The sequence below is a fragment of the Gopherus evgoodei genome, chromosome 12 (genome assembly GCF_007399415.2).
Source record: "Gopherus evgoodei ecotype Sinaloan lineage chromosome 12, rGopEvg1_v1.p, whole genome shotgun sequence".
NCBI classification, from domain to species: domain Eukaryota; kingdom Metazoa; phylum Chordata; order Testudines; family Testudinidae; genus Gopherus; species Gopherus evgoodei.
The window spans coordinates 37762258-37785867 of NC_044333.1; the positions used below are offsets into that span (position 1 = coordinate 37762258).

General features: G+C 50.2%; 2 protein-coding genes across 7 annotated transcripts in view; both read right to left on the reverse strand.

The window, feature by feature from the left end:
• LOC115660414 (meckelin-like) overlaps window positions 1-17274 on the reverse strand; it is a 37923-nt gene extending 20649 nt beyond the window's left edge. The window contains exons 1-10 of one of the 6 annotated variants that reach the window (XM_030581836.1): window positions 16816-17274; window positions 15731-15857; window positions 11268-11510; window positions 10606-10670; window positions 9593-9658; window positions 7954-8054; window positions 7127-7199; window positions 6604-6681; window positions 4881-4946; window positions 4124-4265 (exon numbers count right to left, since the gene is read on the reverse strand). In XM_030581836.1, coding sequence (XP_030437696.1) covers window positions 4124-4265; window positions 4881-4946; window positions 6604-6681; window positions 7127-7199; window positions 7954-8054; window positions 9593-9658; window positions 10606-10670; window positions 11268-11510; window positions 15731-15857; window positions 16816-17082 — 1228 coding nt within the window. In that variant the 5' untranslated portion in view covers window positions 17083-17274. The remainder of the gene's footprint in view (window positions 1-4123; window positions 4266-4880; window positions 4947-6603; window positions 6682-7126; window positions 7200-7953; window positions 8055-9592; window positions 9659-10605; window positions 10671-11267; window positions 11511-15730; window positions 15858-16815) is intronic. The other 5 variants (XM_030581838.1, XM_030581837.1, XM_030581835.1 and 2 more) reach the window with 5 other exon arrangements.
• Window positions 12531-15346, reverse strand: LOC115660415 (extracellular calcium-sensing receptor-like). Its single transcript, XM_030581842.1, has one exon. The coding sequence runs from the start codon at window positions 14831-14833 to the stop codon at window positions 14255-14257; it is 579 nt and encodes a 192-aa protein (XP_030437702.1). The 5' UTR covers window positions 14834-15346; the 3' UTR covers window positions 12531-14254.
• Window positions 17275-23610: the final 6336 nt, after the last annotated feature.

A 23610-nucleotide genomic window follows, 5' to 3' on the forward strand; every position in this document is an offset into this window, starting at 1 on the left:
CCCCCCCATGCAGCCGCTGCCCCCTTTGCCCAGAGCGCGCACACTCCCAGCCCCGGAGTGCCAGGCAGGCGGGTGGCGCGGCCCAAGCCCCAGCACACCGGGCAGATGGGGCAGCCCCAGCTCCGGAGCACCCCCAGCACCAGGTGGACAGACAGGTGGTGCAGCATGGTCCCAGCCCTGGGCCTTGTGCGCATTGGCCCCAGCCTCTCAGCCACAGAAAAGTGGGAAAGGAACTGGAAGTAGACAGAAGCAGACTTTGGGGCAGAGCGTGGGCACAGCCACACAAGGCTGTTTGGGGAGGCACCGCCTTCCCCTGCCTGTGCCACTTGCTGCACATGCTCAGTTCTATGTCTGAGGCACTAAACTACAGTGTCTCCTGGAAAATCACTTCACAAAAGTTTCCTGTCTGCAAAATAGCAATAGGAAAAAACGATCAAATTGAGATGATAAATCCTAAACACACCAGCATTGCACTAAAGTATGAGAATCAGATGTGATCTGAGCACGCAGGAGAAGAATTGCACAAGCAACCTGTGTATTGGTTCAAATGGCCAGCTAGCTATCTGCATGCCAATAGCTAATTTGCATATGGTAATTGTGCATGCAAATTAGGCACCCAATTGGACACACAGTTTTGTGAGAGTAAAATGCATTTTAAAGGTTTTCAGTTTGAACAGAGAAAGGTTTCATTAATTACACAGGGATGGCCTTTTTCACTGAGCAGCATCAGTTTCACAGCCAAAGTCCCAGCCAGCAGGAGACGGTCTTCCAGACAGGGCCGGCTCCAGGTCACAGCGTGCCAAGCACGTGCTTGGGGCGACATGCTGTGGGGGGTGCTCTTCCGGTTGCCAGGAGGGTGGCAGGCAGCTCCAGTGGATCTCCCGCAGGCGTGCCTGCGGAGGGTCCGCTGGTCCCGCAGCTCCGGTGGCTCATCCGCAGGCACGCCTGCGGGAGGTCCACCGGAGCCGCGTGACCACTGCATCCCCCGCAGGGAAGGTCCACCAGAGCCACAGGACCGGCGAGTGGCAGAGCGCCCCCCCGGTATGCCACCGTGCTTGGGGTGGCGAAATTGCTAGAGCAGGCCCAGCTTCCAGACTAGGGAGGCCTGTTTCAAATTCCAGGGGCATAAAGTGGGTCTGAAAAGTCTTTCCTACATCTATTTCAAGCAGATAAAGGTCTTCAGACTCATGACTCCGTTTTAAAAACACTAAAGGCTAACGGGCTGGAACATTCTGCTGCCTCCCAATCACTCATTACACAAAGAAATAGAATTTAACAGGGAATAATCCACACAACAACCACTGTTCCGTGTGATCTGCGCATGAAAATGAAATGTAGGGTCACCAGATCAAGGCACAAAAGTGAGGGCCAATAGACTGTGTGCTTGGGCCAGACATGAGCCTATGGGGTTGCTGGCTATGCAGAAATAGCAAAAGAGTTTGAACAGAGGAACGGGTACGATGGATCAGCTGCACAAGACTTGGCCATGTGATGGAAGCAGCCCAGAATTAACTCGCCCGCAGAGTGGTCAGTGAAAATGGGTAACACTTCATCCCATGGCTAACGGCTATTTGTGCAGCACAAGCTAAGCAAAAAGCGCAGGAATGTAAAACCCTAACAACCTTACAGGTATTATTTGTGTCCACCCCCCCCACCGCACCCCACCCCAGATACCGATTAGCCAAGCCGTCCACATCGCTACATACATTGATCCTCCGTCCCCACCCCTGATCTTTTTTGTCACTCTTCTCTGAGCTCCAGATTAAGCAATAGATTTTTCTGGTTTTGTGATGCCCCAGAAGCCAACAGTCTATTCCACTTACAGATGCAACTAAGCCACATAGGAGCTGATGCGAGCATGCACACTGCAGTCAAAAGGATGTTACTTGATCAATGGGATTTACATACGTGTTGAGATTAATGTTTTCAAGCACAAGCTTAGGGTAAGTGTACACGACAAAATTAAGTTGACCTAAGTTACATTGACGTGCAGCCACCACAATGATTACATCGCTTTTGCGTGTCCACACTACGCTCCTTGTGTCAGTGGTGCGCATCCTCACCAGGAGCACTTGCAGCGATTGAACTGTCAGCTTAGAGCATTGTGGGATGGCCTCTGAAAGGCAGCAACCATCAATGGAAGCAATGCAGTGTCTACACTGACACTGCATTGACCTAATTATGTTGACCTAAGCGTTATGCCTCTTGCAGAGGTGGAGTTATTACATTGGAGTAGCAGGAGAGTTACATAGGGACAGGGCTTTGGAGCGGAGCCTGGAACTGGAGCAAAGAGCAGCACTGGAGCAGTGGAGCTGCAGCGGAGCTGGAGCACAGCTCCAAAGCCCTGCATACAGAGATATATTTTAGTTTGAGGATCTCTGCTGTAAGCATTTACACTGTGGGGCACGGCCCCCTAGGAACATTTGAGGGGATGCAGTGGAGCCTGGGCCAGCCCCCGCAGGGGTCAGGGAGGGAGCACAACCCAGTCTTGCCCCCAGCTTTGCTCCAGGCCACAACCCCAGCCCTGGCTCCTGGCCACGGCTCCATTCCTGGCCCCAGACCTGGCCCCTGCCTCAGCCCCCTTACTCCTGTCCACCTCTCCCCCCAGCTCCTAGCCCTGGCTTGGACAGGGAGCATAGACAAGGGCAAGGGGACACCACCGCTGAAAGTTTAGGGACCACTGGCTTACAGAGATAGGTCAAAATAAGCTGCTTAAGGTCAACCTAACTCTGTAGTATAGAAAACAGCTCAGTGAACGTAACCCTGTGCTTGGGGCTTTGCTGAATCAGGGAAATAGAAAGTCTCTCTCCTCCTGCATCCAGGAGACCTTTGTGCTATCCTCATGCCAAATCTGTTATTAACTGCTCCCCCTCCCGCAGCTCAATATCAGCATTGCCACTGCATCCCTTCCATTATCTGTTCACTAATCATCACAGCAACCTGTATGCAGCTACCACGGTGCAAGGATAGTTGCCCAGCCAGCATCAAGAATGTGTGCACCAAAGCCTTGGGGCTAATATTGGCCTTATGGGTGACTAAATATCCCTGATTTTGGGAGGGCTGGGTCCTGTAGTTAGCCAGTAAAACACAGATCACACACTGAACACGTGATGTTACATTCTGTTCCCTGGCTCTACCGAAGCACTTTGCTCCCTGCAGGTTATAACAAGGACACAGAACAATGTCTCTTTTCGTCACAGGAGCCATGCAGCAAGTAGCACCAAAGGTCTGGGGGCAGATGATCACCTGAACTAAGCATTTAATTGCTGAGCACCCAGCGGGTGGGTGTGTGTGTGTGTGTGTGTGTGTGTGTTCCACCATTGCCTTTTATGTGCAAAGGTTTGTTTTTTTTAAATGATGCTTTGCAAACACCGACAAATTCAGCCTTATGGGGAAATGACCATGGCCCCCCCACTCTGTGTTTCCTCATCTAAGAAATGGGAATAAGACCAATGTGGCTATCGATGACTTTCAGGTGCCCATCAGGAGACAATTAGGTGTTAAGCAGCAACAGCTCCACTCCTCTGGGGTGAATAGACAGGGTTCTAGGTGTCTCGAGTTGGGTGCCCAAAACTGGAGGCACCCAGAATTAGAGGCAGCTTTTGAACATTTCGGCCTAAGTGATTTGCGCAAGGCCATAGGGAATTGGGGCAGTGCCGGTATTAGATCTGCTGACTCAGAGTCGCATGCACTAGCCACTACACCACACCACCTGTCTGAACTCCGGAGGCCTTTAGCTGGCCAGCTAACAGACTGACATGATTGGCCGCACACTCACTGGTGCTTTATAGCACAAAACGACACCTGTTCTGTCCTTTTCCTGCAGATTTGCTGGATCCCTGCTCATTAAGAGCAGGCCTGTGGAGCGTAAATGTCAAAGCAAACCAGGCAGTCTGAGCTGAGCCCATTGCCTTACGAGGATTCATTAGTCCTGCCTGAGCGCTTAGCAGAGCAGGTACTCGGCTAATGAGCTCCAGCACTGCTTCTCACTGTGGTTGGAAGTAGCTGGGGATCCTTCCCATCTAAACAGAAATATTAGGATTCACAGAGAAATGTTTAAAGCTGAGAAGCAAAAGAAAATCATGAGAGGGAAACCAACGCTCTGGCCAGTAGAGAACCTCACCTGGGCTATTCAGCTGCAGCTGGGGATTCGCTACAGGGACTGGCCACAGCCAGTTCCCCTTCTCATTGGAGAACTGCAGGAACATCTCGTAAAAGATGGGCTCGGGGACTCGCTGCAGCAGGTTGGACACCTGTACAGTGCACTGCAAAATAAAACCACGGCGATGCTATAACAAAGATGCTGTGCAATTAGCCCTCCTTTGCCCAGATGCAGCTTTACGTGCACCGCAAAGACTTGTTCCATTTTCAAGCCGAAAAAGACCCTGCGATTTCCACTAACATTTACTGCCTGGGATTTGGGGGATAGTCAGCCCCTTAGATTATGCTCTGGTCTCCTTTGAAAATCTGTCCCTCAGAGCAAACTTTTCTCCTATCCAGTTCAGCTTGACGAGATTCGTTCCCAGCCTGGGGATTCCCGGGACACAGGGAATGTCAAAGCCAGACAGATAAGCAACTCACCCAAGGGCCCAGAGGGAATCTGTGTCAGGGCAGAGACTAGATTCCCAGATTCCCAGTGTTGGCAGTGTCTGACTGTAAAGACCATGAAAAGATTGAGGGAGGGGGACAGAAAAGTCTTGGGCGCAAGGGAGGAAAATAAATCACTAGCTCTGGGAACCCAGTGGCTTATCATGGAGTTTCACTGCAATGCCTCCATGCAACTACTGAAGCAAACAACCAGCCCAGCCCCTGTTTAGTGCTCGTTCAGCTCATGAGAAGGGGGGCGGGGGAATGGCAAGGAAGACGCAACTGTAACTTACAGACTGTTGGTAGGATGTCCCAAAGGAGTAGGCAGCATCGAGTACACTTTGACAGTCTGCACAGAGCTAGCAGGGGAACAAGAAAAGGCACTGGGACCAGGCGGTGGTGACATGCACCAGAGATTCCCAACCCTGCTTCCTGGGACACCTCTGTGCTCCTGGGGCCATTTCTATGAGACCACCAGCTGTGTGTAGGCTCGGTGCTGTCACCAGCTGAGGAGACAGCCTCAGACTACACCCTAAGCCAGAGCCTGCATGCCATAGGGTGATCAGGGGTGAGGGTGGATCCTCCCCGAAGCAGAAAGAGGGGAAGGTGGGTGTGAGACACACATTTCAGTGGGAGGTTCACTTTCTCCCCTCACTCTGGCCTCTATTATCCCCTCGGTGTGGACACCCAATTTGTTCCCATTTACACTGATCACTCTGCACACCACCTCTTAAACAGCCATGTAAGTTATACCCGGAGCCGTCCCCACATCTTCCGGCCAATGCAGGATTGTTCCCTGCTGTTGATTTTCTACTGCTTTATCCCACCTAGTTTAAAGGTCCCAGGCAACGGCGCTTCCACACTTCGCTTGTGAGACTGCCACGAGCGGTGCTCTGAGATAGTCAGCTCCCACTTTCAGCCCATTACCCCTTAGATAGCTATCTTACATAGCCCCTATTCCTGTCGTGCCCGGGCACCTCACAATCCTTTCGCTGAATTCAGCCCCACAACTCCTCCTTGGGAGGAGGGCAGTAATCCCCATTGCACAGGTGGGAACTGAGACAGAAAGAAGACAGCACTGGCAGTCTATGACAGAGGAGACACCTGAACCCACGTCTCCAAAGTCCTAGGTTAATGCTCCACCCGCCCGACTATCCTTTCTCTCTAGTGCAACTTCAGTTCTCTTCTAACTAAACTCCACTGTCCCAGCCTAACTAACCCCTTGTTAGTGTGACACCATTCACGTTTGCACTTACGTGCCCCTTCACCAGGCTGGACGTACTTTATACTTGTGATCTGCAATCAATCATTAGACTTTCCAGCCCCCAGATTATTTTTGTGGCTTCTCCAATTTATCATCAGTAACTGGTAATTATCTCCACAGGGCTGTATGAAGACAGCCCGTTCCCCCTCCGCTCTTTGGTGTGCAGCCTTTGCCTATGCAGCCCCGTAAAGCTCTGCTGCCCCTCCCTCTTACCACACTGGGAACTCCTGTCTAATTTACTGCCTACTGTCACCCCTACTGCTACATCCCTGCTTTCTGGGTTTGTCCTTCTCATTAAATATCTGTACCATGCTCCTAATCTCTCCAGGCCCCTTTGGGTTACATCTCTGTCCTGATTGTAGTTCTTCCTAATTTAATATGACCTGCAGTTTTCATTATTGTGCCGGTAACTCCCCCTTCTAGGTCTTTAATGAAGCTGTTGAATAAGAGGGCCCCTAACACCAGCCCTTGGGATACCCCTGGAACCCGCCCCCTCAACTTGATATGCTGATTTTTATCATCTGCTTTTGTTCATGATTCTTCAGCCACCTTGTTCTCATTGTGTCCATGCTCATGCCCCAGCAGGAATTATTACATGGTTGCGGAGACCCAGTGGTTCAAAAGAGGGCCACGGTTCTGCTAATGTTGGCGGATCAGATTAAAGTAAAGTCGCCCCTCCAGACCCTAGTTCTAGCAACTGAATCCCAGCACTGGTTACATACCACAGCAAGGAGAAAATGAAATTAACTCACCTGCAAAGTGCCACCTGTCACGTCCTCCCAGCCTAAGAAGTTTCCTCGGGCATCGTATTTTACAAGCTTAAAATTGATCTGGTCGGGGGGTGGGGGGAAGATGAAGTACAATCATCAAGTAGAAAACTTTGCAGAAGAGCTGGGCAAGTCTAAGGTTTTTCCATACCCAAGTTCAAGCAGATTTCATTTAGAACACCCTTTATTTTAGCTGAGCGAAGGTTTAACAAGGAGCTTATTCTGAGCTCCCAGTTCAGCTTGTTCAGTAAGATAAGTTTAGAGAAGCAGAGTCTCCTACAAAGAGGGGCAACTTGAGCTGTCCAGGACTCTGCGTGGACACCAGACAAGACCAGTAAAGGGTACAATGCCCCATGCACAGCAGTTTAGGTTGAAACTGAAGACAGGGAGGTTCTCGAGAGATGGCAGGAAAGGGACTGGGGTTAATTAATAAAGAACATGTATTATTTCTTGTCTTAATTCATACACGTGGCTCTGCAGGTCTGTCTGTGCAACAGCCGTGATTTACCTTGGAGTTCTTCCCAAAGGAGAGCGGAGGCAGCCCTGTGTTGCTATAAAACAGCTTTGGAAGGTTCTGGCTTCTGAAAAGAAAATCAAATCACATTTCTCCATGAGATAAATAAATGAATACAGTGATAATCTAAACATCCTTGGTGTCTCCCAAGCAGTCTGGATAATCAGGAGTCTGCTGGTTTTTAAATGACCTGGAGCAAAGCTATATTGGGTCCCATCCCGTCCATTTCCCTGCCAATATAGGACTGTCCCCTACAGGACTTTCATTCAGGCTTTGTCCAAACCTTCACCTCTAGGCCACCATTTTGCATCTAGATGATGCCAGGAGAGACCAAGATTTGTTACCTTCTGATGGCTGTTCGGTGAATGAACTGATCTTATTCCCCTGCACTCACATGCAAGGCCATAGTGCCAGTGATGATCTGGACACCTCATTGTCAATTTTGCTGGTGTCGTCAGCAAAGGCACCTGCTGAAAAAGCCATGAAGACTGAACTACCTCTTCTACCTGAGCAGTGGGACCTTCTAGGTTAAGGTCTAGGTTAATGGGAGCAGGGGAGAGTAATGTAATAGGAGAGGAGCTTCCATTGCCCATTTTGGCCAAAGCAAAAATCCCATGCATGGATGCCACAAGGATCAATTTATTCCAGGATCACGCTAGGTAAGGATGCTCTTGCATATTCTCTGCATGATCAAGCCATGATTTTGCTGCTCTCCTGCTGTAGCCAGACAGCTTCGGCCTCCAGCGCCATCAGCCTGGCACTCAATTCACTTCCAGGAGTAGCAGCTTGTCACCCAGTTCTGCAGGCACAGTGGGACTCACTTTGCCTTTGCATACAGGTCGTAGGCCCGGGTTTCCAAGGAGAAGGCGTTCAGAATGACCGTGTTGGTCAGGAGCTCGCAGGCAGTCACGTTGCAAGAGTTCTAGGGAGAGCGCAAATAAGGCAGGGTCCGAGCAAGAGAACAAGGTGTGAGTTATCCCCGTACAATCCCTAGCACGGGCACAGTTACAGCTTATTCCCCTTCCCCTACAGGAATAGCTACATCAGCCTGGGCACCTTTACACCTGTAGAGCTCAAGCAATATAACTCTTTTGTGGAGACAAGGCCTTAACCTGCAGTTTCAGTCTAGTTGGCTTTGCTTTTAAATTAACAACATAAGAACGGCCATACTGGGTCAGACCAAAGGTCCATCTAGCCCAGTAGCCTGTCTGCTGACAGTGGCCAATGCCAGGTGCTTCAGAGGGAATGAACAGAACAGGTAATCATCAAGTGATCCATCCCCTGTCGCCCATTCCCAGCTTCTGGCAAACAGAGGCTAGGGACACCATCTCTGCCCACCCTGGCTAATAGCCATTGATGGACTCCATGAACTTATCTAGTTCTTTTTTTTGAACCTTGTTATCATCTTGGCTTTCACAACATCCTCTGGAAAGGAGTTCCACAGGTTGACTGTGCATTATGTGAAGAAATACTTCCTTTTGTTTGTTTTAAACCTGCTGCCTATTAATTTCATTTGGTGACCCCTAGTTCTTGTGTTATGAGAAGATGTAAACAACACTTCCTGATTTACTTTCTCCACAGCAGTCATGATTTTATACATCTCGATCATATCCCCCTTAGTCGTCTCTTTTCCAAGCTGAAAAGTCCCAGTCTTATTACTCTCTCCTCATACAGCAGCCATTCTATACCCCTAATCACTTTTGTTGCCCTTTTCTGAACTTTTTCCAATTCCAGTATATCTTTTTTGACATAGGGTGACCACATCTGCACGCAGTATTCACAGTGTGGGTGTACCCTGGATTTACATAGAGGCAACATGATATTTTCTGTCGTATTATCTATCCCTTTTCTAATGATGCCCAACATTCTGTTCGCTTTTTTGACTGCCATGGCCCATTGAGTGGATGTTTTCAGAGAACTATCCACAGAGACTCCAAGATCTCGAGTGGTAACAGCTCATTTAGACCCCATCATTTTATACATATAGTTGGGATTATGTTTTCCAATGTGCACAAAGACAGACAAAAAAGAATCTCTGTGGGAGAAAGCAGAGTGCACTTGTTCGTCTGAGTGCCTCCATCTTCGATCCCTTCAATCTCAGCCCGCCCCCTCTGCGTGCAGACTTTCTACATGCAAAAGAGAGAGCATGGACAATAGCACCCTCGCTACAAACACTGTCTCAGGAAAGTCTATAGCCCATCCCTCTAGTATGTGAGTGTTCACATCATTTACCCTCTGAACACACTGGGAGGCAGGGCTGTTATTCCCATTTTGCAGGGGGCAAAATAAGGCACAGAGCAACTAAGTGATTTGCCCGAAGTCAAACAGGAAGCCTGTGGCAAAGCAGGGAACTGAAGCCCATGTGTCCTGAGTCCCATGCTAGCTCCCTAACCACTAGACAATCCTTCCTCTCTAAAGGGAGAAGAAACAGCCCAAGAGGGTAGCAGCAACATTACTTACATTACAAGCCAGAAAACTGCTATCAAGGAAGGTGGCCTCCCAGAGCGAGGCAGGCTCCCGGGAACTCTGCATGGAAGAGAACATTCTGGCTGCAGAAGGGTCTTGGTAACACTGAGGGCCTGTCTACATGGCAGTCAGCGCTGTGACAGGTTGGTAGCATGCACAAGCCTGCTTTGGTCTAGCTCAGAGGTGGTCAAACTACGGCCCGTGGGCCAGACCGTCCTGCCTGGCCCTTGAGCTCCTGGCCAGAGAGGTTAGCCCCTGGCCCTTCCCCTGCTGTCCCCCCTACCCCAGCTTGCTGTGCTGCCAGCGCTCTGGGAAGGGGGGCTGCAAGCTCCTGCTAGGCAGCGCGGCAGCATGGCTAGCTCTGGCCGGACGACACAGCTGCTAGTCCTCCTGCTCTGAGTGGCATGGTAAGGGGGGCGGGAAGCGGGTGGTTGGTCAGGAGACAGGGGGGTTGGATAGGTGTGGGAGTCCCGGGGGGCCTGTCAGGGTGCAGGGATGTGGATGGGGTTGGGGCAGTCAGGGGACAGGGGTGGGTGGATAGGTATGGGGCCCCGGGAGGAGGCAGTCAGGGGACAAGGAGCGGGGGGGTTGGATGGGTCAGAGATTCTGAGGGGGGCAGTCAGGGGACAAGAAGTGGGAGGGGGCTGATAAGGGGCAAGAGCCAGGCTGTTTGGGGAGGCACAGCCTTCACTACTGGGCCCTCCATACAGTTTCACAACCCCGATGTGGCCCTCAGGCCAAAATGTTTGCCCACCCCTGGTCTAGCTAGATCGAATAACAGCACAGAAGCAGCAGCAGCAGCACAGGGTAGCCACTGGAGCACCTGCCCGGGTTTCTGGGTGGGGCCCCACAGCCACTGCTGACTCCGGCTGCCATGGCTTCACTGCGATTGATATATTGGCTCTAGCTAGCTCCAGTAACATCTACATGTACTGCACATCTCTGATTGCAGCATAGGCAAACCAAGACAGGGAGAAGGGTAGGTTAGAATCCTGATTTGCACCTACACAAGCATTGCACTCCGCCGCCTGGCCCGTCACGTTCCGGCTGTCAGCACAGACACATCGCAGGCCTGGAAAACAGAGGAGCATCAGCAGCTGCAGAAGACAGGAACTGGAGTTGCCAGGTTACCACGTGATCCGCTCTGGGAGCACCCAAAGTTGTCTAAAGCATCCAAAGTTGAAGCCTGATCCTGCTCAGGTCTTCACTGTGGTAGGCCACACATAGCCAGAGCAAGTATGGGGAGTCACTGGAGCTGTGGGGAACTCTGCCAATGATTTCACGCCACTCCAACATGGAGCCTCCAGCTGGCAGAGTCAATACAGACTGACCAGCATTAGCCAGAAGAGACCAAGGATCCCTGGGCTGGGCTGGCTTCATTTCCTTTGTGACTGAAGCTCCTGCACTAACGCATGGCAGAAACGCATAGCCAGGGATGCAGACAGGCTTTCCATTGTGCATGTGTTTTTTAAAGCAGGCAGGCTCAAGTCACCATATTTGGATCTAGGTTTCAACACACCCTCCCCAGCCTGCAGGTTAGAGGTTTGGCCCATTACAGAGCTGTGGGCCAGCTGCAAAATTCAGTTCCAAAGTTCTGGGGTGTTTGACTCAGGGCCACCCTTAAAATCAATCAGTTTTCAAGCATTCAGCATAGCCAGCTCCCACTCACCTGTAGGGCTTTTCACCCGGGGCTCCCCACACGGGCTGCACTGAAATACCTGGGTGTCAAGGAACTGGCTGGGGCCACAGTTCCCTGGTGGGGTGGTGCTGATCTCTGTTGGGGCAGAGCAGCAAAGAGGGTAAAGCAGCCAGGCACAGAGCAAAAAGTAGCCTGATAAAAAGCGAGACATTTTTACTGAGCTCCAGCGGACGTCTGCGGAACTTCCTTCCAAAGCCCTTTGCCTCTTGCTGCCTGTATGTGTCGATAACAGCATCCATGGTTACCAGCACTTGCCGCTTGTGTTACACAACCGAAAACCTGCTTCATTCAGCATGTGTCTGGGGTAACTGAAAACACGGCTGAGACTTCCCTTTTCAGTGAGTGCAGACTTGGGGACGGGAGGCTGAGAGCTGGAAGTACCAACTCAAGAACAATCAGATCTTTGGGCTGGGGAGGTGAGCAAGGAGCAGCAGTGCAACCTGCACAGTTAAACAGGCATGCAACTAGCACAACACCCTGGCACTAGGTGCCTGGGACAGATACACAATGCAACAACTGACTGCTATTGTAAGGTTCCTATCAGAGAGGGGTTGTTGGTTTTTTTACATAGGAAATGGTTTTAGTAAAATGGCAAATGTAAAAACTGTATCGACCTTGCCCCTTCCTTAGAATCTTGCATTTGCTTGTAATGGAGAGGAAAAGAATATCTCCTCTCTAAACGGTCTGTTCTCCGGCTTTAACCACGCAGTTACTTCACGGTAGGGGGGTTATGTTTCTGATGCCTATCTGTAGGAAGGAATGTTTGAGCTGAAATATGACTCTTAGAGGTAGTGGGGGAAGTCAGAGAAAGTTGGGGGTGAGAAGGATATGGGGTATTCAGCTTGAGAATGGGACGGTTGCCTCTTTAAGAAGCCTGCCAGTCTTCAGAGACAGCAGCCAGTTTGTTCTCATAGCTGCAGCAGCTTGTTACAGATGAGGGACACACACTGTACTCTCTCCTGGAGACTTTACTTTTATTCTTTCTTGTTTTTATTAACCTAAGACTCAGGTCAGTTCCGAAGGAGAGTACATATTCTACTCTGTGTATCAAATCATGAGTGGAGAGGCAGGCGACAGTAGCGGAAGTGGAGCTTAAAGAATAGGGAAACAGGATAGTAATGCAGAGAGAAAGCCAGACAAAGAAAGAGAGAGATGCAGAGTGTTACCAAGAGACAGTGAAGGATCAGGAATAAACTCACTGATTCAGACTTGTTCAGATGTACTCCGCCTTTATTCATCTATTTCATGAAGCAATAGCATTTACTGTATTAACACGTCCTCCACGAGACTCTTAAATATGAAACATTTACAATCTAGAGAGGTCAAGACCACATCTGCCTGGCAAGATTCTTTCCCTTGAAACCTCCCTTGGTTTTCAGCTAGACTCTCTCAGCCTCACTGACTGAAGGTAGGCTTATGGCCAATTTAGTATATAAGGGTCCTGAAGCCTCTCTCTTTATCAGATGCTGGGCCAAATCCATCCCTGCCATAACTCTGAATCAAGCCAGTGGCATGGTGCCAGATGGATAGCTGGCCCATTTAATTCAGTGTTGTCACTGCTGAATCAAATGAGGCACATTTGATGGGGTCCTGCATTTGCCCAATGCTGGAACTAAGTACACAGACATGCAATCCCTTCAGCAGACACGTGGTGGGGCTACAAACCTATTAATATAGGACTGCTGCACCAAAGAGCTGATTAAAAGAGCAGCTCCACTATCCTGGCCTCTGGCAGTACACTGGCCAGCAGCAAGGTAGTGCTGTAGATACTGATTTTGCAGTTCAATATTTACATCTTTGTGCTGAGCAAGTATTTTGCCAACAGGACACTGACAAAAAGACTCTCGGTGAAATAAAGGTGATGCCGCTAACTCTCGGACGTTGCTGCCGGGGGTCACTGGAGGCCTACAGAGTCACTCCCGCCCCTACCCCAAACCTCAGTATAAGCAGAATTTCTCAAAGACTCTAAAGACAGGAAGTGTAGTCCAGTGCACAGGATACCCGAACGGGAGTGCTGTGTTCCACTTGACTAATAAACCCTACTCTGTTTTGAAAAGGCTGTTTGGGGGAACTGCAAACACTGGCTGGGTATGTTAGTCCCTGAAGAGTGGGCAAGTCTCTGCCAGGAGTCTATTTCAGTCGGACACACCGAACAGAGCTCAGAGTGTGAAGCAAGAGCGCTGGAGCTCAAGAGCTCAGCCCAGGAGGGGGTGAGGCTGCGGGGCCTACCCTGAAATTAGAGTGGGACTCCTTGGGGGTCTGCACATGTGGCTGGGGTTCCTCCAAGAGACTGTTTACAAGCTGGGGTGTGTGTGTGTGGCACAGATCCTGTAGATTTGTGATACCACCCACCCCCAACCTTCAACTATTTTCAGTAACCATGGCACTGAATCAACCCCATGGACACAAACAGCCCTGAACATTGGTAGATTTGTTATTTGCGACATCACCACTCATGGTCTCCAATCCCGGAAAGACCCCCTCTGCGCTAGGTGCTGTATACTATGAGAGCCAATAAATCCATGCATCAGCACGCTGACAGTCTAACCAGGTAAGACAAACAGTGAAAGAAAGGAAATACAAATGGGAAACTGAGGCACCGAGAGACAAAGTGACTTGCCCAAAGTCACTCAAGGTATGTCTATGCAGCGAGAAGAAACTAGCATCAGCAAGTCACAGAGCCTGGGGCAGATTTAAAGGCAAGGGCAAGTGAGACGCTGGTCTGAGGGACAAGCTCTGAAGGGGTTGGCTCCAAAGTTCTCCATAGGGTGCGCCAAAATTTGTAAGCCGGTTTTCCTCTCCCCGTCCCCTTGCTTTGGGGCTTGATGGATTTGTTTGGTTGGGACCAGGCTTTGCCTGAATCCAGCCCTGCAGAGGCCTTTACGCAGCAAAAAGCAGAATTACAAACAATTTGAGCAACTAACACCCAGCATCCCCACATTCGTTCCATGCCCTGCTTAGGCGAACATGTCCATGGTGGCGGTGCTGGGCTCCAGCTGGATGCTCAGATTGGCTTTGCTAGCAACCTTTCGGCAGTACGCGTACGTGGTTTTCTTGATCCACTCTGTAGCATTGTGATGGGGTCTGAATAACATAACGTAGCATCTCTGGAAAAACAGAAAGGCCAGGCCGCTGTAGGAAGACAGCAGGATAGACACGACAGCCATCATATCAACTATTTGCTCCTTTCTCGACTCCAGAGCTGGCATCACGGAGAGCCAGACAGCAAAGAAAGTCACCATCATTAAGGAAATGCCCTGGGAGTCGCTGAAAATCTTAGGCAGGGAGTGGGTTTTGATGGCAGCTGAGAGGCAGCAGAAGGCCAGGACACAGAGATACCTGGTGCTGACGGAGAAGCTGATGCCTGTTTCGCTGAAGCACTCAATGATCAGATAGTCTGCCTTCCTGGGATACGAACGCCTGACTCCAGGAGAGTCAAGGAGGAGCCACAGAAAGCAGACAGTGCACTGCAGAGCGGGGAGGATGCCAAGAACAATCAGATACAGGCTGGTCTGCAGCTTTGTCGGTCTTCCCATGGGAATGGCGAAGGCAGCCAGAATCCAGATGCATTTGGCTAGGATACTGGCAAGGCAAAGCGTGAAGCTCACCCCGAAGGCCAGCCGATGAAGTTTGCACTTCTAACCTGTTGGCTCCCCAGCAAAGAGGAACACGCTGGCAAAGGAGCCCAGCAGGCTGGCCATGTGGCAGTAAAATATGAGGCCCCCGGCAGCTTTGCCAATAGGGGTGTCTATGTGCCTCGCATACAATGCCGTGACAGAAGCATTGAGAGCCATCCCCACTAACGTTAGCATGATCAGCACGATGCTGGTGAGCTCGGCCCAGAACAGCTATACCACGGCCTTCTTCCAGCAGGAGACCTGGCCCCCGTGAGACCACTCATCCTGGGGACAAGACCAGCAGCTCTCCATGGCTGGAATGCAAAATGACGAGCTGTTGAGGAGTCATGTTTTCCATGCACTACAATTACTGCCACTTATGCTCACTCCCTGGGAGTCCCATGCCCCAGCATCCTTCCAGCTAGAAGGAATTTTCTCTGCACCCTGGCGGGGTAGCCCTAGAACAAAGACTCAGAGAGCCTCCTAGTTTTAAAAGTCTTGACATCCATATTTAAACATCTAGATCAGTGGCCTGAGCTACTGAAAACTGCTGAGTCCCCAGCAACTCTCATTTGCCTCAGGTGCACCAAGACAGTTGTGCAGTGCAGTGGGAGAAAAACCACCCTCCAGACCCCCAGAGAGGATCGACTTGCACCCTGGAGCATGAGATCTGATCGCCTGTGCCTGCCAGTGTTTAGAATGGCTGTAGAATTACCCAGCCCTTTCACAAGCTAGCCAACTTCTCGGCATCTGGCAGGGCTCTAGATCGCTCCTCAGCTCAGGTGGGTGCCCACTGGGCCAGCAAAATAAACTCACCTGACCCGTTGCTGTAAGTCCCACGGCTGCAAACCTCACATGCATAACAGCAGTGCTGAGGCAAATCCAGGTGCAGCTTTTGCATTTCCCCTTGGCCACAGCCTCGGGAGCAGTGAGAGGGCAGGATCTGCAGGTCAAATGCAGACAGGGTTGTGGGCAAAGGCTACTGGGAAACAATAGAGAGGCCTAAAATCCTGTGGGGAGTTTATTGCTGCATTGATGCACGAGGATTTGCATCAGTGGTATCAGGAACTGCACCCAGCAGCTCCTCTGGCGGTCAGTTACCCCTTAGCCCGCTCAAGGGAGAGGTGGGACAGGTGGTTTCACTCAGAAGCAACTGCCAGAGATGGGTTGGGGTCAGGAATCAGGATGTGTGGCAGAGCTAGTCTCTGGGCAACCAGACGAGCGCAGCTGGCCTGTAGCAGGCTGCCTGATTGGTAAGAAGAGGCAGCAGACTGGATCTTAAGCCTAGCAGCAGTTTGGTAGCTGCTCAAAGCATTTGCCCCCAGCTGAGAACATCTGTGTATGCTTGTTCCCTGCCCTGCCCTGCCCCAGTCCAGCTCCTGCTCCTGACCCAGCCTTGTCGCTCTCCAGGTAACCCGGTTTTGACTCCGGGGCTCCGGCCCTCTCCCTGCCCCAGGCCCCCTCACAGGGCTATATACCCAGCCACTTGATGCTGGCCATCTGAGTCAGATAATTTCCCCACACCTGCCTGCCTGGCTCCTACAATGTTCCTCCTTCCCCTCACTCCCACTGTCTGAGTGGGACCTCCCAGGGGAAGGCCTAGTTCCAGTCTCTGGATCTAGTGCAGGTCTCCTACCTCCCGTGTTTGCTTTCTGTGTGATGGGAGCAGGGAGGGTGGCAGGTAGTGGCTAGGGGATGGGATGCAGAGTCAGGATGGACGGGTTCCATCACAGGCCCTGTCACTTTGGTGAAGTCACTTGAAACTCTCTAGGCCGTAAGTGTCCCTGTCTGTGAAAGGTGGCTGGGGACCTTGACCCTCTCTTCGTGAGGAACATTGAGATCCTATGACAGGTTCAAGCAATGGCCTTTATTGCCACAGGTGTAAGAGCGGCCTCACTCACCTGGATGGCTCCCCCCCTCTGCAGGCCCACAGTCCTCACCACAGGATTGTAGCTGTCGGAGGCTGCTCTCTCCACGTCTACGTCCAGCTGGGGGAGCTTCATTTCTCCATTGTCGATGACATTCCAGTAGAAGACCTCAAAGGGTTTTGGATTGGTGGGCAGGAGGGGGGAATAGTTCTCAATGAGAAACTGCTCCGACTGAAAGAGAGACAGAAATGAGAGCAGCTTGGACACCAGCTGCACAAACCAAACAGAGCCAGAAGACATGTCTGTGCGTACCAAAGATGCTACTACAAGCAGAGGGAAACACACTGGTGTGCTGCTCCCTCTAGTATCATGGGATGAAAAGAATCAATGATACTGAAGCATGTGCTTGGCCATTTAAGCCCAGTGGTGTCTTTGAAACTGTTTTGGCTGAAATACAGTCACAGCGGCACAATTCGCTGGACATTCATGTTTGCCACATTCACAAATCTGAAAAAAAAGAACCAATAGCCAAATTAATTGTACTGGGGTATATTTATAACAAGCATCATCATCTGCAGTTTAGCACAGACGCTGCCATGGGGCTCAGAATCAGCACTTTCAGTTGCTGTTCCATGGCATGGCTAAGAAACCAACTGTTAAAGGTGGTTTTGTAGTGTGAACTGGTACCTGTTCTCTACTGAAGTCAGAGCTGTTCTGTGGCTGGGATGGCGCATAATTCTGGGACAGCTCTTCTATTGCTCTAGCTAGCTTTTGCATGAACAAATCCATGACGAAGATGACATCCCGATAGGCTAAGTGGTCCAGGCACAAATGGCACATGTTAGTAGCTGGAGCTCCAAGGCAAATGTCTGGCTCATGGTAGCTTAACCATGCAGCACTGATGCTGACTGGTGTAGGGTTATTGAAGTTCCTGCAGGGGTTCTCTGAGCTGGGCTTGGCTGTGCACTGGTGACACACCTTGCGGAACAGATACCTGATGGTTGCATTTGCAGACCGGTGTGTATTCGTGTCCAGCAAATAGTCAAGAAACCCAGGAACCAGGCGAGGCCTCTGGTGCAGAGACCCCCCTGGAAAACTTTATACTCTAACCAGGCAAGTCCAAAAGTGATCCCATAGCAGCAGTGAATGATGTGTTTCTCCATGGTATGATTTTCCTCTTGCCCTGCCCTTGACACGTAATACAGAGCAGACGCATCCATCACCAATGTGGCGTTTGTTTTTGAGGAGGAAATCTTATCGATTGGTTTCCGACCATCAAAGATGCTCTGCTCTGTAAATTCGATGCATATCTCCCCTTGATCGCTTGTTCAAGGCCAGCAATGACATCCCGGACATCTAACTTTTACCAATGAATGAAGCCAACCACGTTCCGCTGGAAAGCTTTCAACAGTCCCAGGATGCTTGGCAAGGCGGTGCTGAAATTCAGCTTTAGCGCTGAGCAGTGGATTAGAATCTGGGAAAGATTAATTTCCACCTTAAAAAAAAATCTTGTGTCAGTAGGACACTGAATTACAGCAACTTTTCCGCTTCTCAAACCGGAGGCACCATGTCTGGGAAGAGGGGAGAGCAGAGAGGAGGGCAGTGACTAACCCAGAATACACTGAAAGAGTCTAACAGTGGAGTATGATCCACGGCTCTGTGGTGCACAGCACACTGCAGATCTGAACAGACCCAGACTTTCCATGCTGCCATCTAGTGCTTAATATGTAATGGAAGAGGTGCTAGGGACTCAAGCAAAAAAAAATATGTATTTTTTTACTTTCATATGCCAAGCCCACAGGTGCCAGGGCTATGAACCGCCAAGCCCACAGGTGCCGGGGTTATGAACCGCCAAGCCCTGGCACAAATTAAGCCCTACCACCACCAAGCTTTCCACTTCTTCTCTTGAATTTACCAGTGCTGCCCTGGAGCAGCTGATGGCAGGCTGAGCAGGCTGGGTACCACCTTGCAGACAACATCTCTCAGCGAGGGAAGAAGTCTCTCTGGCTTAAAGGGATGGGACTACAGAAATTGTTAGCTGGTTGATAATGGAAACTGCCTCTCTTGTTCTTGGCGGAGTGGCAAAAGTTAGGGTGATGGGACTTGATCGGTGTGAAGTTATGGTGATTAATGGATAGAGAGAGTGACAGAGCAGAGCAGGGCTGATCTAACAGCCATAAATCTGACAAGGTTTTTAAAGACAAAGCCATCTAGAATTACTTTCATTATTAATACTCAGGACCCCCAGACACAGGAGCACTGGGAATTTCCTAATAGCTGTACTAGAGATGCGGTATAACTCCCCACAGCCTGGAGACAGGGCATTCATTTTATCCCACAGGAGAGGAAAGCTCGGGCAAGCCACTGTTCCCTGCTCTCAGACTGTAAGTAATAGAGCTGGCGTGTGCTCTGTAATTAACTTCTGGTTTTTAGTGGCTGAACATTAGAACCTGAGAACTTTATTAGCGCTCTTAAGCTAATTATAGTAAATCAGAATTAACCCTACATAAGAGAGAAGCAGCAGTGGGTGGAAGGGGCTGTAGTAAGGTATGGTGACCAGACAGCAAGTGTGAAAAATCAGGATGGGGGTGGGAGGTAATAGGCACCTATATAAGACCCAAAAAATCAGGACTGCCCCTATAAAATCGGGACATCTGGTCACCCTACACTAAGGTTATCGGGGGGGGAGGGTATCATCCCTCCCAGCACCTGCTTGGGATGCTTTCCTTCCTCTGCCTGCCATTAATTGGCAGAGGCCATCACTCACCTGCAGCATGTTAACGAAGAGCGAGCATGCTGGCTCCATGCCTGCTTAGAAGATAGTCACAATGGTTTGTGCTCTTTCCCTGTGAGCCCTGTTTATTCCATTGAGGATCTTCTCAGAGCAGCCCAAGGGCTGCTCGCAGTACGTAACCAGCTTATACCCCAAGGAGCCAGCCCCATCTCGGCTGGCATGCGGCATGGCAAACCTGAACACCTGGGCAAGGACGTACAGCTGGAGACTGGGAATCAAAGCAAAACAGGCTGCTGTGTAAGGCTGCGTAAAATCCATGCGGCGAACAACCTGGCAGATCTCATGGGGTGTGATCTCCACTGGTAAATAGAGGCTTCCTAACACAGGACTCCTACTGATCTCTCCTTTAGAATCTTTGCTTTTCTTTCACACAGCTGGTATCTCCAGGTCTTGCCATCCAAGGTAGTAAATAACTTGCTTAGAGAGGAATGCTGATTCTGTACCAATCTCCCCCACAAGGAAATTTGACATACAATACTAGAAACACTACAGGGCCATGTCCCTGGGACGTCTTGCCCTGAGTGACTGCTGTGTATACACTGTTCATAGCAAAACCAATGTGGCAAAAACAGCCAGCATGATGCCTCCAATAAGGCCACCAGAGTCAGGCAAACAGGAGAGTAATAATGATAGTTTTAGACGCAACTTTAATGTAAATGGAGCCTATACACACAAGGGAATGATGTCATACACCTCTGAAATGCAGCTGCTTCTGGAGTGGAAAGCGATAAAGCAGCAGCCTGCTGGTACACATCACATTAGGTAACAGGATGGGCTGGTGGCAATTTTGGCCAAGGACAGCGGGGGAATTCCTGTGTCTATGGAAAATCTTCACAGGTTCATTGCTATCCGTGGACTAGGTAGGATTTGGGTTTGTAAGGTCTCCTCTGAAATACTCAGCATGTCCGCTTCAGCAGAACAAAGAGCCAGGTTGTCTCCCAACGGGATTTGGACCTGCAGCTCCAGAGCCATGGATCGCTCTGTAGTCAAGGGTTAAAAGTCACCAGCAGTTGTTCATTAACAGCTTCACTGAGAGGAGGAAAGAAATCAGGGAAGTGGGCACTTGACTTTTCATCCCCTGCTGAACGGTCTTTCCCCAGAACAGCTGGACAATCAGGGTTAGCCCATAGCAGCGATCCCCCCACAACCCAGCCATGCACCTTCCCCTGCCTGGAAAACCCCAGCTGGCTCATCTATCTTAGCCCAGTTACCTGGCTTACTGTCCTCATATTGCTTACTTCCCACTACCCCACCGCACGTTCCCAGCAAAGACAGGGCTGGTTAGGGAGCTCGGAGACTCCCCATCATCTTACTCAAAACTGTGCAGCCTGGTGTTGCAGACTCTGAACAGCCCCAGCACGTACAGGTCTCCTTCCCTTGCCAAGGGGCGGTCTCACTCCTCTGCAGTAGCTCGGGTGGGGGCCAGTGGCAACTGCACGCCCCCCAGGGCCAGCACGGCCATCAGCTTGCAAAGCCCTAGGAGCGGCATGTTCAGCTTCTTGCTTTCAGCTGGTACTCAAGGGCGGTGTGCAGGGAAAAGTCATTTATGGGAGAGAAACCACAGCATTTCAATAGAAGGCAGAGCGCAGTGAGAGACTGAACTCAACAGGCAGGCACTTCCCTCTCCCTGCTAGGCTTTTGTATTGAACACATCCCATCTTCTCCAAAAGGCTGAAAGGTCACAGGTCGCATGGGCGAGGGAAGCAGGCCAGGTTCCCACCAAAAGGGGGTAGAGTTAGGAACTACCTGTAGAAAGTCTATAACTGGATTTTACAATACCATTCTCAAGGGGGAAGACTTCTTACCCCAGCTAGTCAGAGCCACTGTACTGTAAAAAATTGTGTTGTGCAAAGCTTTTCTAGTCATGTCCTGCCAATGATACAAATACAACTACCTGAGGGGATAGCATAGCTAGACTGCAGTGCAGATGGGACCTACGTGTAATTACCTGGTCCTGGGACCAAGCTAAAGTCAGACAGATCAGGGGACTGTTGTACTGTGAGGGAACTGGGCCTCCTTGTCAGTTCTACTGAGCACAATCGCCTGTCGTTTTCCCCCTGGGAGAACTAGGGTGACCAGACAGCAAATGTGAAAAATCGGGATGGGGGTGGGGGGGGTAATAGGAGCCTATATAAGAAAGAGACCCAAAAATTGGGACTGTCCCTATGAAATCAGGACATCTGGTCACCCTAGAACAAACATCCCCTCCTGTCTTTGTTGTACAAGAGTTCACTCTAGTGCAAAAAGCACCTTCAATTTCTGATATCTCTTACTGTTGATTTGAATGAGCGGAACAGGAAAATGGACCCAGAACTTTGAAAGTTACCAAATATTTAGCTTCCCTTCTCAATTTGTGCCCCTCCCAGTATGTGCCATGGACAAAACAGAGCCAACACTAGTCTCACTTTAGAAAGTAAGGGCCCTCTATCAAACGTGTGGCTATGCATCCTCGCGCAAGTCAATTGCACGGAAAAGCAGCTGGTGTCAAGTGGATGCTGCTGGTGTTCAGCTAAGTCCAACCGTCTGGCCCCCTGGTCAAAGGGAGAAGCAGAATTTTAGGCCGTCAATGTGTTTACACGTGGCTTCAGCCCTTAGCAGCATGGCCCAGGGAAAGATCTAGGGCCACATTAATTGAAATCAGTGGAGAGACTCCCATCCACTTCAATGGGTTTTGAATCTTGCTTCCCATGCCCGGGAAAGTGATACTAGGGCAGCTGCTGTCTGGACGAATCAGAGCATTTCCTATACGAAATACAGCAGCCAACGAATATTGGACTGCGCCTCCTTAAATAAACACTGACGTGTATCCAGACAGGCTTCCGAACAACTTACCAGTTCCTGTAGGAAGCCGATTGCCCGGGACTGCCCCAAAGCAGAACCAAGCTCCTGATTACAGACACCCTGTGCTGTAGAAATGGGATCAATGTGTCCGTGTCACTGCCATGCCATGCCTCATGTGACTCGGGGGAGTGTGTTAGGAGCTGAAAGTCACATGAGCGTTGGAGTGGATTGGCTAACAGTGCAGGTATATTGGAAGATAGAGCCTGCCTCTCAGACTGATCCATTTTTTTTACATTGGCCATAAGCATTGTGGAAAACCAAGCTGCTCTCCACACTCATGCTGGATTACAGAGGTTTTAAGAAGATATACGGACTTTCTTATATAACAGATGGGTTTCTGCTGTGAAGTGGTGAGTAACCAATCAGTGATCAGCAATAAAAAGCATTATCTGTCACACTGTGAGTTCACATCTGCATTTGCCCATTTTTGAACAGTAATTGGACCATGACCAAATTTCTCCATGTAGAAAAAGTCTTATAAAATGTTTAAGCAAAGGCTGCAAGTCGATCCATTTCCCCACTCCCCCAACTGTGAAATATATATAGTGCCCCAAGCATGGTCATAAAACTGTGGCAGCTGTTTGTTATTCTCCTTATAATTAGTCCATCTTCCTTAATGTGAGAGCACACAAATCAGTCCTAGAAATGCCACAGAACACTAGGGACTCCGATTTGAAAGCAGTCTGGTCTTTACCAGCAAGGCACTCATGACATTGTGCATACAGTTTTGAGGCCCTCATACTGCTAAGACGTGGTCTTGTCTACGTGATGGGTACAACTACACAAGGTGAAGGCATGGCTCCGGCAAGAACAAGGGTACCCACACTAGCTGCACTCTAGGTACTAGAGAGGGTTAGCTGCCCCCATACAAGCCTGCCCGGGACCCTGGCTAAATACTCGAGTTGCTAGGCCATGCTGGGTCTGCACTGCTGCACCTGCACTGCTATTGTTATTAGTTGCGAGTTAATGTGGGTGTACTGCCTGCACAGCAACCAGACCTCCATATGCAGCGTGGACGTACCCTAGAAAGGGTTTGGCAGTGTGGCTAGTCCAGTAAAACCTCCCTGTGGAGGCACAGCTTACACTAGCAAAAGTTATTTTGCCTTTATGGCTTATGACTAGTTCCCTGAACAAAACAATCTATAAGGAGGCAGGCTGGTTTAGTGGGTAGAGCACTGGACTGAAATGCAGGA

Coding starts and splice junctions, on each gene's coding strand:
- LOC115660415 (XM_030581842.1), bottom strand. CDS start 14,833: ATGGGAAGACCGACAAAGCTGCAGACCAGCCTGTATCTGATTGTTCTT.